This window comes from Aplysia californica, unplaced genomic scaffold (genome assembly GCF_000002075.1).
Source record: "Aplysia californica isolate F4 #8 unplaced genomic scaffold, AplCal3.0 scaffold00740, whole genome shotgun sequence".
NCBI lineage: Eukaryota > Metazoa > Mollusca > Gastropoda > Aplysiida > Aplysiidae > Aplysia > Aplysia californica.
In genome coordinates this window covers 72032-89036 of record NW_004798010.1, presented here as the reverse complement: position 1 = coordinate 89036, position 17005 = coordinate 72032, and the positions used below count along the sequence as shown (strand labels likewise).

The 17005-nt window shown below is 38.0% G+C and overlaps 1 protein-coding gene across 2 annotated transcripts in view; it reads right to left on the bottom strand.

Annotated features, from left to right (window-relative positions):
* Positions 1-11834: 11834 nt before the first annotated feature.
* The window catches only part of LOC101846771, a 30836-nt gene continuing 25665 nt past the window's right edge, over positions 11835-17005 (bottom strand). For both annotated transcript variants that reach the window (XM_035972558.1, XM_005108981.3), the window contains exons 16-17: positions 16114-16227; positions 11835-13764 (exon numbers count right to left, since the gene is read on the bottom strand). In XM_035972558.1, coding sequence (XP_035828451.1) covers positions 13741-13764; positions 16114-16227 — 138 coding nt within the window. In that variant the 3' untranslated portion in view covers positions 11835-13740. The remainder of the gene's footprint in view (positions 13765-16113; positions 16228-17005) is intronic.

The window sequence follows — 17005 nt, the reverse complement described above, 5'->3', positions numbered from 1 at the left end:
TGTGTGTGTGTGTGTGTGTGTGTGTGTCTGTGTATGTGTATGTGAGTGAGTCTGTGTGATTCTGTGTGTGCAAGTACTCGGTTCACTTGTGTCAGTCACATAAGACCTTTCAAGTATGGTTTTTCAACCTCTATTCATCATTCTGTAATATGGAGTGATTCGTTCGATTACTGATTCATGCTTTTGAACTGTATTTTATTGATCAGACATTATTCCTCATTGCTTTAACCTGTATCCCAATTTTCCAGTCAAGGTCTTAATTTGGGGGTGAGAGGATGAAACAAAAATGGGTACTGGGATGAAGCAAAAACAGGTGTCGTGTGTTTTAAGAATATTATTTTTCATATCCTGCCCGTCATGTAATTCATTCTAACAGAACATACCCAATACTGTACTGTTTTGATCCTATTTTAGTTTATTGTTTTGGGCAAGGTGATTATTTTTCCTAATCACTCGTAGTAATGACTTTTTAAAAAAATGATGATTCATGGTATGTTTAAAATGTTATTATTTTCAAACATTCCTTTTATCCTTTTTCCATGAAAGTTGGATTTTTATGTGTACAACAGAAACGGATTTCTTGTTCTCTCTTTGTCTTGTATAGCCTACATGATGTAATCAATGCTGCATTTGTCATTGTTATTTTTATAACACTATTTGGCTCATTCTTACCCACATCACTTTAGTAAAGTGCCACCGTTACGATGTGATCTTTTAATGTGGAGTCATCATTAAAATAATCTACATTACAATGTATAAAATTTAAGCTATTTGACCTTCTTCGTGTTGCATCAATGTAAAACCCAACCCAACCCAACAACAATCTTACTTTACAACAAGATGGATATGGGTAGATTGTTTCTGCAATAGAAAAATGACGATAGTCCCCCAAAAAAAGTTCTTGTTATTTTCTCCTCAAAGTTAGTATTAATTTTTTTCCCAACATGTTTCAAAAATATTTTCTACGTAGGAAATGCCTACTCATTGGCAAAATACAAAAGCAATCGAGGATATAGTTACTGAGTGTTAAAACTTCAATTTAAGATTTCTCAGAAGAAGATTATTGTGACTACTGTCGTTTTTCTTCTGTGGTCTTCATTTGATTCTGTCCTCTGGCAGACTGACGTTAAGCTGGAATTTTCCGCCATAAAATTATAGCATGGATCGTGTTTAAAAGGCCGTGAAAGCCATTCTAATACACAGGCTGACTGTAAAACTGTAATTTACTTTAATTTTTTTTTTTTAAACACAAACTGTCATTGTTTAGCCAGTTCTGCCAACCAGTCAAAACGCATGCAACTTCCACTAGGTACACGGTTAGTTCAGTTGGCATTAATTAATCTGGGCTGCAGTGCGTAAGTCCTTGGTTCGATTCCCCCACGCGCATTCTTGCACTTGGATCGTTCAAGTAATTTTCATTGCTCTCTACTAAACTGTTTCTAAAAACCATTGCTTAGTTAGTGAACAGGGACTTCAGATTCATTTAGAAAATTAAAATTGTGAACATTTTTCGTTTGGTTTCCGTTTTTGTTTCGAAACACCATGAAGGGGACTTGTTAAATAGAATTGACCCTCAACTTGGGTGTGGGAGAATGTCTACTTCTTCTATTTCATTTTAATGATTGTGTTATATGCCTACTACAAGGAAACTCACTGAAATTCTTAGAACTGGAACAGAGAAAACGTCTTTTTTTCTTTCTTTAACTGGGGTTAACAGTCTTCTTAGATAGTTTGGTAATTGTTATAGCGCTGACATAGGGTATATTATATTGTTTGCATAGGCCTAAGTATAGTTGACAATGTGACAAAGCTTGAGTGACGTCAGTCGGCGCTTTGCCAATATATATGGGTTTTGTCTCCAACACGGAAGTCAGACTGTCTTGATCAATGTCGCAGTGTTCAAAATGGAGGCCGTTGTCAACAACAAATTGCGTAGGCTACTTCCGCGTTCGTCCGTACTGACGAAGGTTTAATAAGAAGACGAAGAAGAAGGAGAAGGAAGAAGAAGAAGAAGAAGAAGAAGAAGAAGAAGAAGAAGAAGAAGAAGAAGAAAAAGAAGAAGAAAATATGATAAATATCATTTCTATAGGGCCCACTCCCCAGTGGATCTAACGGGCTTCATAATAAGGTACGACTTAAATCAAAGTTCCATGCATAACATTATTATATTATTTACCCATTAAGCGAGCAACCATTCTTTCAAATACATAATATACACTCATAATTTGAAGAAGGACACGTTATACAAAAAGACAATCCCTTTGGCTATTTATCACACCTGCTGTTGGAAGAATTATCAAACTAATTAAGTGGGATTTACATACCGTGGACATTTTCATCACTAATCCTTGCTTTTCAAAAAACAAAACTATTAACGTTGTTTGAGCTTCAGCAGCTAAGCTAGTATCATGCTGGACTTTGATGTCCTTGATTCTAGTTTGAATCCCCGACAGGATATTATAAGCTACTATTCTGTTTCTTTGCCAAACCCTGTTGCCTTTGGACCTACAAGAAAAGAGGGCTCTTGTGGTGTAAAGGTCAAGGTGCTAGCCTCTCTTTCAATAGGTCCTGGGATCGAAACCTCTGAAATATACTCCTTTCACCTCTTTTCCTGCTCTCTAACGATGTTCTGTCGTCTGCTCTCGTCTCCAATTTCGGCCCCCGCCCCCTCCCCCTGTTTCCCCTCCTCTAGACTCCTGACTCTCTCTGCAGCCCTTCCACTGCTTCCTTGGCTCCTTCTTAATGCTGTCTTAGGGCAGGTAAGATCTAACACCTATTATATAGCCTTCTCGGATAAGGGCTATAACATTTCGATAAGAGTAGGCTTCGGCCCCCACCCGGTCAAAATTCAAAATTAATTCCTATCAAACTGAAAATGTTTAATGTGTCCCCCTTGCTCATGATATCACCTTAGTTCTTAACAAAAAAAAAAAACACGAAAAAGACCGCCAAAAGGACGTAATAGTATGTGCCTGATTAATTAATTTCAAATGCTTCAAAAAAGATATTATTATGAAACGACCGTAAATCAAACCATGGGTAGACATTAAATCGATGAAGTGAATAAGTCTAAAATATTCCTGATATTCACAGCTAAGAGATCAGCGTCTGTGGCGTGATGCAGCCTGTTATGTACTTCGCTCTCGCACGCAGGAGACCCGAATTCGATTCCTCAGTACGGACAATGATGTACGGATAATACATGTATTTTTATCGACTATCTCGGTCTTGTACTGCTTGGATGTTGTATCCCTCTCAGCCCAGGCTAGCCCTGACAAGCAGGGATGGAAGTTCGCCTGTTATAAATGTGAGACATCGTGGTGAAATCAGGCGCTCGTCAAAATAATGAAATCGAAAAAAAAAACCCAGGCATTTTTCTGCTAGTTTGGCAATTTTTATCTTTTTTTTTTTTTTTGCTCAACACATTATACGTCCGTATACAAACATATTTCCAGGTGAATTTTTACTGAAAAACGTTGATTAAAGCCACAAAATATGACATTTTTTCAATTTTCAAGGACTCTCAAGATATTGAAGTTATCAAACTTTGGCGGCCACTTGCTCGCTAATTTTACCTCCGAAACCAGGCGATCCCACCTCCTTCGATCGTAAACATTATGACTTGTTCAAGATATATGGGTACTTTTTTCATTGACCACAAGGCAAATGAATCAGCTTTCAGATGATACAAATAACTCAATAAGCCCCAAAATTGACGAACGCCTTATTCCACCGAGCCGTGCCACAAATAGGCTGAATTGTATCGATGGGGGCGTGAAAACACCAGCATTGAAAAAAAAAAGTTGAGAGACTTGATTTCAACCAGAACCAGGATTGGTAAACTATGACTTTATCCCTGACCCCACTGAAGAAGTCAACTCATGGAAGACGTCCGACACCAGACGGTGCAGCAGGGGCATAATTTAATGTTGCTTGAACTTCGATTTAACGTCCCTCACGGATACGACCTAACAGGAAGTTGAGGTTGTTTCAGAATGCTCTCAGGTCTGCTGGGGTAATAGTATAGATTGTGGAGCGCATAAAGCTTGCTTTTGAGCGGGTATTTGTGCAATACAAATGCTATTATCATTAATTTTTTTAATTTTTTTTTTGGGGGGGGGGGGTGAAAGGGGAGGAGGGCTATAAATAAGTATTTCCAAAATTAAAACATCAGTTCAAAAATGTCTCGTCAGGAACACCAAAAACAAAGTTATGATTTGTTAAGGTATAACTTGAACACCACTATCAACACAATAACGGACCAATGACGAATCGATCAAAAGCTAGTACCTCCGAAATAAACGTTTATCTCCGCTTCGACTCACACCGGACAGTCATAACTGTGAGTGAAAAGCCTTGAAAACAACCCAAAACAATAATAATTCAAAGCTCACGAAAGGCGGGTTTCGGGCACGGAAAGTTAGAATAACATTATTATGTTTCACGGTCTACCATTACCTCCACCCCCCCTCCCACACACACACATACACACACACACACACACACACACACACACACACACACACACACACACACACGCACTCCCTAATGAAAGAAAGAAAGAATATGTAAAGAAATAAAAATTGGTCTGACCTCCAAAGCAGGCACCAGTTAGTTTGTTCTGGTTTTTCATTCTGACTTTGTTCTTGTTTTTTGGTGGGGTTTTGTTTTTGTTTTTGTTCTTGTTTTGTTCTTTTCTTGTTTGTTTGGTTCTTGGTTTATATTTTTATGTTTTTGTTTTCTATGTATTATTATTATTTTTTTTTTATTTATTTTTTTTTTTATTTATTTATTTATTTATTTATTTTTTTTTAATTTATTTATTTATTTATTTATTTTTTTTTTTGGGGGGGGGGGGGGGTATTCCTTTTTAATCTTACAAGTTCAAGATGCCAAAGTCGTCCAGGGTGATACCTGCAGAGTTCTCGGTGTCTTCCCAAACCTGACAAAGAAAAAAAGGAAAAAGTTTTATTAAGTTTATATAGGATTGTGCGTCCCTTTTGCTCTCTTTATTAGGAAGCTACATTTTTCGCGCCACCACCTATTTATGTACAAATTGGTATTTTCAAGCGGCGCATGAAGCAATATATGTCAGTATCGGGATGATCCTCTTCGCTCTCCAAATTCACTCACCAAATTCACCCACAAAAAAATCATCCACCAAAATGATCAAATCTCTCACGTGTGGACAATAACATCGCTCAGGTAGGCAAGAACTGATCCAGTAACTTCTACCCATGGTTACCCATGAAGAACGGGACGTAAAATTAGCAAGAAATTGGCCGCCAAAGTTTGTTGACTTCCAAAGCTTGAGTGTTCTTGGAAACTGCTAATTGTACATTTGTTTCAGCCTTTGATCAATTGTTTTTAAAAAATGAATTTTTGAAAAAAAAATTGCCAACAAAATATCGCTTTCTTCGATGTCACCACATGGCAAAGCACTACCAAATCGTATATTTGCGGGGAGCATCGCCAGATTGGAAAGTACTGATCGAGCCAAACGGAACACAAGAAATTGGGGACTCAGTTTTCCAATACAGTATAGCGCAGTTTGTATTGTGGCCTCCAACATGACAAGGTTCTTTGAGAGGAAAAGTCTACGACTGAGATCGACCGATGTTTACCAATAAGGACTCAAAGTAAAGTTAGCGAGAATACTGCCGCCAAAGTTTGGTGCTTCTAAAGCGTAAAAGTTCTTGGAAACTGCAAATTTACACTTTATAGCGTCTTTGGTCAATGTGTTGTTGTTGTTTTTTCAGTACAATCCAACCAGAAATGTGTTTAAACTGACATAAAAGCCGTTGAACAAAAAAATAAATAAATAAATGAAAATTGCCCATCGGCCAGCTAAATGTCGGTTTCGTCGATGTAACCATGATGTCACACATTGCCAAACTTGCGTGGTATTTCGCCTAGATTGGTAACTACTCATCAAGGGCAGCAACAGTGAATTAGAAATCAGGGACTATAGGTTTTCAAACACAGTATAGTGCAGTTCGTATCGTGGCCTCCAACGTGACAAGGGAAAATTAAAGAAGTAAAGGTTCAGAGCAACGACCGAACTGTACCCATGTATGACGCGAGGTAAAACGGCAAAACATTATTGTTCTCTTAGAATCTTCGGGCGGACTCAAAGAAAGCACTTAGAAACGAAGCCATGCAAAACATTATGAGGTTCATGCTGGGGTTTTATTGTAAAAGACAGTACATCCAGTTTTGGACTAAATTGAATAATCGGATCCTCCTGATAGCTTAAAACGCGGCTCACTTTACATTTCTGTCCTAGTCTGGTACCGATATCTTAATAAATAGGATATGGAAAGGGTTTTGAAGATATTCAAAGCGACTGGCTATTGAGAGGCAAAGATGTGATCCTTTTTTGCTCTCCTGAACATTTTACAAAACTGGATATACTGTCTTTTAAGATAAAACTTCAGAATAGTTCTGTAAACAGGTGGTTAGACCGGTTTAAGCTTGCTGTAAATGTTTGTTTAACTATTGCTTTACTGATTTCTGTTTTCAAAAGAAACGAGTTTGCTCGACACGAAATGTGCAGTGTCAAGACAAGAGTGCATATTTGCACCCCATTCCCATAAAATTCTTTATGTTTGAGGCATCGTAGTGAAATCAGGCGCTCGTCAAAATAAAGAAATCAAAGAAACCAACATTTGTTTTCTTTACCAGTTGGACACTTTTTATTTATTTTTATTTTATTTGAGGGGGACTTAGCTCTTTTCGTGACCTTCCAAAAGCAAATTTCTGTTTGGATCTTTTAGAGAAACTGAAATGCGTCGATGAAAGGCAAAATTTAAATATAGTTTCAAAAGACAGTCTCGCTTTGGAGGTCAGCAAACTGTGGCGGCCATTTTCTTGTCAAGTTTACCTCTGATATCACGCTACCCCACCTCGACTTCTGTTCAACATACATTAATATTTTATTCATGAAAAACAAGAGAGAAATGAACAGGTTTCATTAAGATTATACCGATATAATTCCATATCATGCTAAAAAACACAATTTTTTTTAAAAGGTTGACGAGCGCCCGATTCCACCGCGCTGCGGAACTGTAGAGAAAAAAATCAAGCGCCCCGGGATACATTCACCTGCTTTTGTGGTGTAGTGGTTAAGAGCCTTGCAGTCACACACAGAAGACCCGTCTTCGATTCCCGTGAGCGAAGAATTTTGTTTTTCAGTCGAGCATCTATGTCTTTTTTGTTGGTATTGTATCCCTCTCTGCACGCAGTTGATAATGAGAACCTGCAGGGTCGATAAATGGTATACCTTAAATCATAAATTGAGTTGAATGGGGCCGAAAAACCCGTACAAGAGAACCGAGGACGTGTACAGAGCGCCCCAGAGCTGCTCCTTTTTTCTGTACAGTTTTTAAAAAATTCAAATGCTGCATACTTGTTTACGTTCAAGATACAATCTTGTTCCACTCACCTACTTCCGGCGCTGCCCAGTTGTAACGAGGCTCTTTCAGATCTCCAGCAAGGTCTCTGGATATGATTTTACTTGAAGAAACTATAAAATGTATAAGATCCCAAGCCTAAAAAATATAAACAGCATTAAAAACGACCCATCACACCCACTTTCCCAACAAATTGTAAGATCACGTGACGGCAGATATGTGTACTTCTAAAAACAAACAAAGAAGGATAAATCCGAATTTTTTTACCATCTAGTAAAATGTTACTGTCAGAATAAATATCAATGTGTATTGCTTTTTCGAGTATGTATTTATATAGCTCTAAAGGTCTTGTAATTAAAATCCTGCATGTGGTTCAACGATGCATCTGATGTGATACGTATATATTTGTAAGTTTTACTTTTCTTTTCATATTGAATATTTAAATTACAATAATATATAATGTATTTTTTATGTATGCCTACACGTGTTTTTACGATCCTGTACAGCCAAGACAAATTTTCCCACGGGACAATAAAGTACATGTTTATTAGAATCTATCTTATCTGATCATAATGTACACTCGTTCAAAAACACGACAAGTGATCTTACCAGCATAAATTAAAAATTATTGGCAGGGCGAGAAAAAATAAAAAGATAAAGAACTAAACTCGGGTTCAAACCCAGAACCTCTATAGTAGGGAAGATCAAAACCGCAACCTATTGTATCCGACCACCGGCCCGTAGCTGTAGACAACAGATTGTATAGATACCAGACCTCGGTGTCTCACTTCATTCATTACCTCAGCAAGGTATTCTTAGTCTTACTGTTGTCCTTGAGCATAATATTATTCAAAGGCATTTGAACGCCTGAGGAAGAGAGAAGGGGGGGGGGGCACAGGGAGAGAGAGAGAGAGAGAGAGAGAGAGAGAGAGAGAGAGAGAGAGAGAGAGAGAGAGAGAGAGAGGGAGAAGGGGGAGGGGAAGGAAAGGATGGGGAGAGGGCAGAGGTGGATAGATAGAGATAGATGGATAGGAGGTTCCCCAGATACATACATATTATTATATTATATTATATTTATATATTATATACTATATACATATGTTTATTTGTGTGTATGTGTATCTTTGTGTGTGTATGTGTCTTTGTGTGTGTGTGTGTGGGTGTGTGTGTGTGTGTGTGTGTGTGTGCCCGGCAGAGCCCTCGTAAGTACTCCATACGCCTCTCTCCCACCCCTTTCCTCCGCGAGCAAATTAATGCACTCGGAGCTACCTTTTCTATATAACATTATACAATACACGTAGTAAGGTGTTGTATTAGTATTACGGTATATCTATTGAAGCTAAGTCTCGACGCCCATAGTTAGCTCGACAGCCCTCAGGGCATTACAGAACTACGATCCACATAGTAAGTTGAGTAAGGCGGTCCTAATGCGTGTGAGTGTGTGTGTGTGTGTGTGTGTGTGTGTGTGTGTGTGTGTGTGTGTGTGTGTGTGTGTGTGTGTGTGTGTGTGTGTGCGCCTGTGGGAGTGGGGGGAGGGTGTGTCTGTGTGCGCATTGTCTTAGTAAGCGTTTTACAGCACTTGCAGCACTTTAGCGCCGAAGATTAGAAATGTGAAAAGAGATTAACAAACACAAAAAAGAAAGAGGGGAGATAATGATGATATGTGTTTGATAGGAAAGGAGAAGCAAACCACACAAGAGCACCTGCTAACCAACCACTTGTGAATATAGGCGTTCATTATATTATTATACTCAGACGTGCCCTAACGGCCACCTGACCAAGACAATCACCTGTCCAAACAACCACCCCCACCCTGTTTTCGCTAAACAAAAACATCCACCTATCTAAGACAAGACAACCACTCAACAATGGATGGCCGTCTAGGACAATTTCAACTGTATATGAATGTGCATGTGTGTGTAGTAATAATACTAATACATTACTACTGCAACTACACAACCTCCACCAATGTGCGACTTCAAAGGAATATAGACTACAGAACGTTTATACCTTACAATCGAGATATATACATACATCATGTATTTAATAGAAAAGACAACCATTCTGTTTGTCTTAGCATTTAGAATTAAGTAAAAATATAAAAATGCAGCTCTAAAAGTAAGTAAGCTTTTATCGTCCACTAAACACAACAACAACAACAACAACAACAACAATGAAAATATAATGAAAATCTAAAATACCAATGGCAGCTTGAAGATGTCGATGTCAACTTTTTATTATTCAAATTCATTTACTTTTTCCATCTTTGGTCAATACACATTCACTCATCTCAGAGTCAGATATACACCATAGGGCCCTATATATTATATGTGCGGAAACGTGGATAACAAAACGCTTTGTATGTGATCATACACAGTGGTAGAAGAAATGTATCAATAGTAGATTCTCTCAACACCAGACAACACCGCCAGACTGAGAGAGAGAGAACGTAAGCTTGGGCGACTGTGAATGATTGTGAACGTTATACGCCCCACTTGACACAGTTTAGATCATTCAGAAGGCAAGCTGCTTTGACCATGCCTAAGATCTGACAACCGATCTGGGCTGAGTTGTTTAGTTTAGTTTTACTAAGCGTTTTTCGACACTTGAAACACACATGCCTAAGATCTGACAACCAATCTGGGCTGAGTTGTTTAGTTTAGTGTGTTTTTCGACACTTGAAACACAATCAGGTCATATATCAGTGACGAAGATTAGATGTGTTACAATCACAAGAGAGTAGCAAACACCAAAAGGAAGGAGGAGAGAGAAGGATATTTGCCAGGAAAAAAGGAGCAAACTACACCAGAGTACCCGCCAACCACCTACACCATGCCAGAGAAGGCCAGCCAGGGCTGAGAAGTACACAATATCCTAGCAAGCAGGCGGAAACACTCGATAGTACAACTCTTCACACAGTGATCAAACTCACATCTTCTATGTGCAACGGTCAAGGGTCTAACCCCTACACCATAGAGGGTGACTCTTGAGACAGGAGAAAACATTTGGAATGCTGGACAAGTATTTGAAGCATCATGGAGAAATCAGGCGCTCGTCAAAATAATGAAATCAAAGAAACCAATAAATTTTTGGGACCGTTGGGCAACCTCTATTAAATTTCTAATTTACTTTTATTTATTTAATCACTTCTTTGGTGGGGAGGGAGGGAGGGGAGGGGGGAGCATTACCTTTAATGTCTACTTAAAAACGCATTTGTGAGACAGCGTGGTGAAATCAGGCGCTTGTCAAAATAATAATATCCGAGAAATCGGCATTTTGCGGCCAGTTTCCAAATTTTTTTTCAAATTTGTGTTTTTTGGCTCAACACCTTGTATGTCTATTCAAAAAACGCTTCAAAGTGTGGTTTTTATGGAAAAACTTTGATTAAAGGTACACAAAATGTAAATTTAGTTTCCAAGGACTCTTTAAGCTATGGAAGTCACCAAACTTTGGAGGCCATTTTCTTGCTAATTTTACTTCAGAAACCAGGCAACCCCACCTCTTTCGATCACAAATATCTCGACTTCTATTCAAGATAAATGGATATATTTTTTTCATTGACAGCAAGGCAAATGAATAATCTTTAAGATGATCATGATAAATCCATATGCCCAAAAATTGACGAGCGCCTGATTCCATTGCGTTGTGACACATTTCTGTAAAGATTTTACAGAAAAAGTTGATCAAAGGCACAAAAAGTGTAAATTTGCAGTTTGCAAGAACACTTCAGCTTTGAAAGTCTTTAATCAAAGTCGGACTCGCAACCGTAAGGTCGTGGGTTCGAATCCCGTCAAGGACCCGACGTTGTGTCCTTGGGAAAGGCACTTTACACGAATTTTCCTCACTTCACCCAGGTGGGAATGGGTACCCGGCTATAGACAGCTAAAGATCTTGTCAGTTTGTTAGTGTTTGAGCGCTTAATCAGCTGCTTGCACTGTATGCTTCCCGGGAAGCTGAGAATGTTTCGGAGTGTTCTATGGTCTGCTGGGGTAATAATATAGTGTAAAGCGCATAGAGCCTGCTGTTGAGCGGGGATATGCGCTATACAAATGCTATCTATTATTATTATTATTATTAAACTACCAAACTTTGGCCACCATTCTCTCAGTAACACACACCAGGCGACCCCACCTCCTTCAATCCCAAATATGGACTTCTTTTCAAGATAGGCCTACATGGTTATCTTATTTATCAAAAGCAAGACAAATATTTAAGATTATGTCACTAACTTCATGTATTCAAAAAATAGACGAGTACCTGATTCTGCCATGTTGTGACACATATATTCACACATATTGTACAAATTATACAAACATAATAGTATACACATATATGAACATATGTACAGAAATAATGCTGTACAGAGCTGTAACAGGGAACTGTTTTGCATAACGGTATAACATATTTTTTTACACAATACTAGAGCAGTGTAATACCTCTGACTTGATGTGCATAGATATATAACATAGATAAACAAAGTGAAGATGGGCATGTTTTTAGGTCAATACGGCAGTAACTTGGCAGGGAGGCTTGACCGCACAGTTAAAACTCTTCAAAGGCAAGCGATCACTTTGATAATACAACTTGACATCTCAGTTCAGTTTAGTTTAAGTAAGAGTTTTACAGCACTTGCAACACAATTAGGCCAGATAAGTGCCAAAGATTAGAGTTGTAACAAGAGAGTAACAAAAAAGAAGGAGGAGCGGTAAGGATGATAGGTGTTTGATAGGCAAGAATTGAAAATTACTACCTACTGCTTTGTAAAACTTTCTTCTACAAGGAGGCCTCACCTAGAAGTGACTTTTAGGATAGATATTCAAGTCCTCAGCAGAACTTAAGGTCAAACAACGTCATGGCATGAAAATTATCCCTCTCAATATCAACACAGATATTTTTGTCGGCACACTTTAAGTATAACAAATTCATCTAAAATATTACGATGAAATCAATTTTAGCACCAGTCGTGGCATTAGCCAGTTGGCAAGACATGATGATGGGTGAGAGACAAAGCCGCTCAATGCAGAGGGGAACTAATAGCCGAATAAAAATAGATGAATGATGGCATTTTAAAGCCTAACAGGTTACGACTCGAGATGGAGTGAGCTGGAATTAAACAGGCTGGCATAGGGAGTCATTGCAAAGTACGTTTTACAGCCTTTCATTTACAATAAAGATCATTTAGAAGTTGCATGCTTCGACCTTATCAGTGAGAGCCAACCCAGCCTGTGTGGGATATGTGTCAGCAGAAAGGGGAGATACTAAAAATATATTTGCACAAGGGAAGCAAACTCATGTCTCTTTGCATGAAAAGCAAAGAGCATTATAGTTACAAGACAGACGCTAGTCCTCACTCTGTGGAGTGGAAGTAACCCAGGACTACATATTCTAGCTCTTCAACTGTCTAATCACGATAACAAATGATAGACAAAGACAGTGGAGCCCCGAGATAAAAATTTACCACTTTCGGTAAGAAGTAAAATCAGTGGACACATAGATTACAACCACTTTACTCCACGTACCATTGATGTTAGGGCTGAGCTACTGAACTAAAACAACATGACTTTCTAATTCTAAGAGTCAAAACTAAAGGCTAAGACTCATTCGGTAGAAACGCTGATGACAGATCAACAATTTGGACTGGATAAGAACAGAGAATGACATACGGATCACCTAGGTTCATTCTGTGACAAGAGTATCAATAGGTCCAAACACTTATTTCCATTCTCTTTGAGAAAAGGCTTGATGAAAAAACTGGAAACATTTGATAGGATAGTTTAGGATGGCATTGGTTTTATGGCGCTTTCAAATGATGGATGGGATATGAGGACAATTTGTTTGAACACATATTGGAAAAGGACAAATTAAATTCATTCATTTTATGGATGTGATGGACAGGCCGATATGAATCAGTCTCTGAGCAGCTACATAGAAGAAGGAAAAACCCAAGACTCATGTAATGAGCAGATGTGATAGACAGAATGTTTGGATTCATTTGGTAACAAACCAAAAGATGGGCAGATGCTCTCATTTATTCTGTCAAAAGAAAATGCAAATCCATCAAACTGGATTCATTCGGTGATGCTTTGGCGTGATAAGTGAAGTAACTTGATTCATCATCATTCATCAAGCAGGCTTTCATGACATATGAATCAAATTACAAGTTTCCTCAAAATGGGTATGACACTTTGATAAACCTGAATTATTTCAACAGTCACATCAGCAGGATTCATTTGTCGAGTGGAAAAAAACAATGTGAATTCATTCTGTGTATTCCCTGGCCAAATGGCACCTCCCTGCAGCAATCTCTTCTCTGGTGACTGGACAGTGGTCAACAGTGAGACGAGACAGAAGTCTGAAAAAAGGTTTTAAAAAAAGATTTTTAAAATTCCTTAATTAGAAAGTAGTAGTCATATGGGGTTAGTAAACCTGTGCTATAAAAGAGCATAATTTTTTTTGCATAATGATGATGAGGCAAAATGCATTGCCAACAATACATGTATTGTGAAAAGGCGAACACTAAACTGAACAGGGAAAAGATACACACTATGCTCTAAAACAAAACAGCTGGAAAAAATTTAGAAATTGTATACATTTTACTCTATAATGAAAAAGTTAAGAATACTGTGTGATGAAAAGGTGAACACTTCACTGTTTGATGAACCGTTGAACACTGCATTATGTACCGACCATACCTAACTGCACAGTGAAAAAGGGAACGGTACTTAAAATAAGTTAAAAGATAAAGGCCAAGGTACCAAAAGTACTTTGGTAAAGACAAATCGAAAACTTCACTGAATTTTTTTTTGGTTTTAATGTTGGCCCTTTTTACATACAGGTACTCATCAACAGAATTTTGATCATTTATGAGGCAGGCCTTAACCCTGCCTGTCAGGGCCAACCCCAGCCCCAGCTGAGAGGGACACACTGTCCCAAGAGAAAAAGTTCAAGACACTCGATAGAAATCTCCCCTAATGAGAATCAAACTCAGGTCTTCTACAAGCGATGGTGAAGCACCTAACCATTACACAAAATTTGACTTAACCGAAAGATTAAAAGGGTGAACATTTCACTCATTAGTGTGATGAAATTATAATCCATCAGGTCAGTGGAAAGGAGAGAGGGAAGAACCAGGCACTATAAACCTAACTGCTCCATCTTATTGGAGAAAAGCACTGCATTCACTTTTCCCTTTTAGCTACACAGGAGATATTAACCTCACAATCATAAAAACAGATGATTTGTCTTTCATCTGATTCTTTTACTATAAGCGCCTACAAATCTGCTTCCTACACTGAAGAACTTGTAGAGACACACAACATTCTTTAAAAAATGTGTACACATACTGAAACAGAACAGACAAATCTGTTCTTTTTTAAAATCAGTTTCAATTTAAACTTTGCAAACTTCCTTTTAAGAAGAAAATCGAAACAAATATTGGAAAAAAATACAGGGTGATCCAAAAAAAATGCACAACTTTTTTTAAAAAACATCTCGCACTAAATTTGTACTACAATTTTGTCATTTGGAACAGATATAACCTGAAGTGGTCGTTCTGTCTGGGAATTTTTAGTTCTGACTCTCTGCAGGTCCTATCTGATGGGCCATTTTCACCCTTGGCATCAAAGAAAGCCTTCAGGGCACTTTAACTTTAACAGTATTTCCGTACCTTGTGTGAAACTTACCAAACGAGTTGGTGGTGAGGAAATGTTCAATACAAAAAGCTCTCTGCTCTTTATTAATCTTAACCATAATCTCAGCAGGCAAACGAAACTTGAGAAAAACTATCTGCAAACTTCTGTCGGCCTGTTAGGCTACTGTAGTTTGCAATATGTTGCAATCATTGGGGTTTTTTAGTGGTAGGCCTAATGAAAACTTGTGCGTCATGCTACAAAAATGGGGACATAGCTGAATATGGGTTTTTTTTTTTTAAAGCGCTATGTAGAGCAAAACTATTCTGCGGATTTATCTAAAATCAATATCAGACAAAAATGTTGTGTACAAATTTGAAACACAAAACTTGTGTGGAGGAAATTATCAACAAAAAAGTTGTACAGTTTTTTTGGGATCACCCTGAACTTTATACAGGGAAAAAAATGAACTGAAAAATGAAGTCTTCAACAGTAAAAGGTCAAGGATAGAGTTTTCTAACAAAGTGGAGACAAATCCTTACACTACAGGACACACCAACCCTGTTCGGCAAACTCACATAAAGTCCGTGGTCAAGTGGTTAGGCTCTCTGGCTTGCAACCGTAAAATTGGGGGTTCCAATCCCATCAGTGTAGCCAAACATTGTGTCCTTAGGAAAGTGACTTTACAAGAACTGTTCTCACTTTACCAAGGTGGAAATGGGTATCCAGAGACAGAAAGCAAAAGGTCTTGCCAGTTTATTAGTGTTTGGACAGGTGCAATCTGCAGCTTGCACTGTGTGCTTCCCGGGAAGCCGAGAATGATTTTGAGCATTCTAGGGCCTGATGGGGTAGTAATGGTTGCAAAGAGAATGTTGTAGAGCGTGGATATGCTTGATAAAAATGCAACTACTATTATTATCATTATTTATTATCATTATTAGTTTAATTATCATTATTAATTTTATTATCATTATTACATGTATTATTACTTTTATCAATATTACAATTATGATGACGATGATGATGATGATGATGATGATTATCATTATCATTATTATTAATATAATTATTACCTTAGACCTAAGAGACTTTGGCACAGCGGAGGAGCGCTCGAGGCAAAGGATCATCTCCTGTGATTCCAGCAGGAGTCTGTGAAGCTTTGTAGCAGGCGACATGGGGAAATGGGGCTGGATGGATGAATGATCAGTCATTAGCTACAACAACTTACTCTTTAACGTGCAAACTACAGAACTAATGCAAAGAAAGGCAATAAATAATAAAGAGAAAAAAGAAGGGGAAAAAAATTGAAAATGATACTTGATAAAAGGAAAAAAACAACAGGAACTAATTGAATCATAGGTTTTTCAGCTATGTCATCGTCATTCAACATAGTAAGGTGTCAAAAAAGTTTAAAGAAATTACATTCAAACAAGATGTAGAGTTTGATGGGGATCTTTGATTGGTCAAAGTCTCATTCTTCTTTATAAAAGTGTAACTGATGTGGATGAATCGAACATTTTGTATTAGATCATTTCCTGCCTGAAATACATGTTTTTTGCATCTCCCAGAAACCTCAAACTTTGACAATACGACAATGATAAAAGACAGTGATGATTCCAAATAATGAAACTCAAGATTTCTGCTTTAAGTAGGCCTACTTTTCTACACTCTTTATAAAAGCAGTTTTCTCATTAAGTTTAAAAAAGATTTCCAGTCAAATTGATTTGTTTGCAGAAGAATAAGAAACTGGACCAGGATCACAAAACATACAACTCACTGAAACTTCTTCTGGTACAGAGCCCCTTTCTTTAACTCTTTGAACCCCATCAGGCACTGGGGGTGTCCGGCCGTAATAGCCCTGTTCCCCATCAGTCGCTGGGAGCGTCCAGTACTAGTGACAACTGTTTTGTTTTATTTAGTCCTAGTTTTTGCTTGTTTTTCTATACTATTCCTGAACCAAGTTTT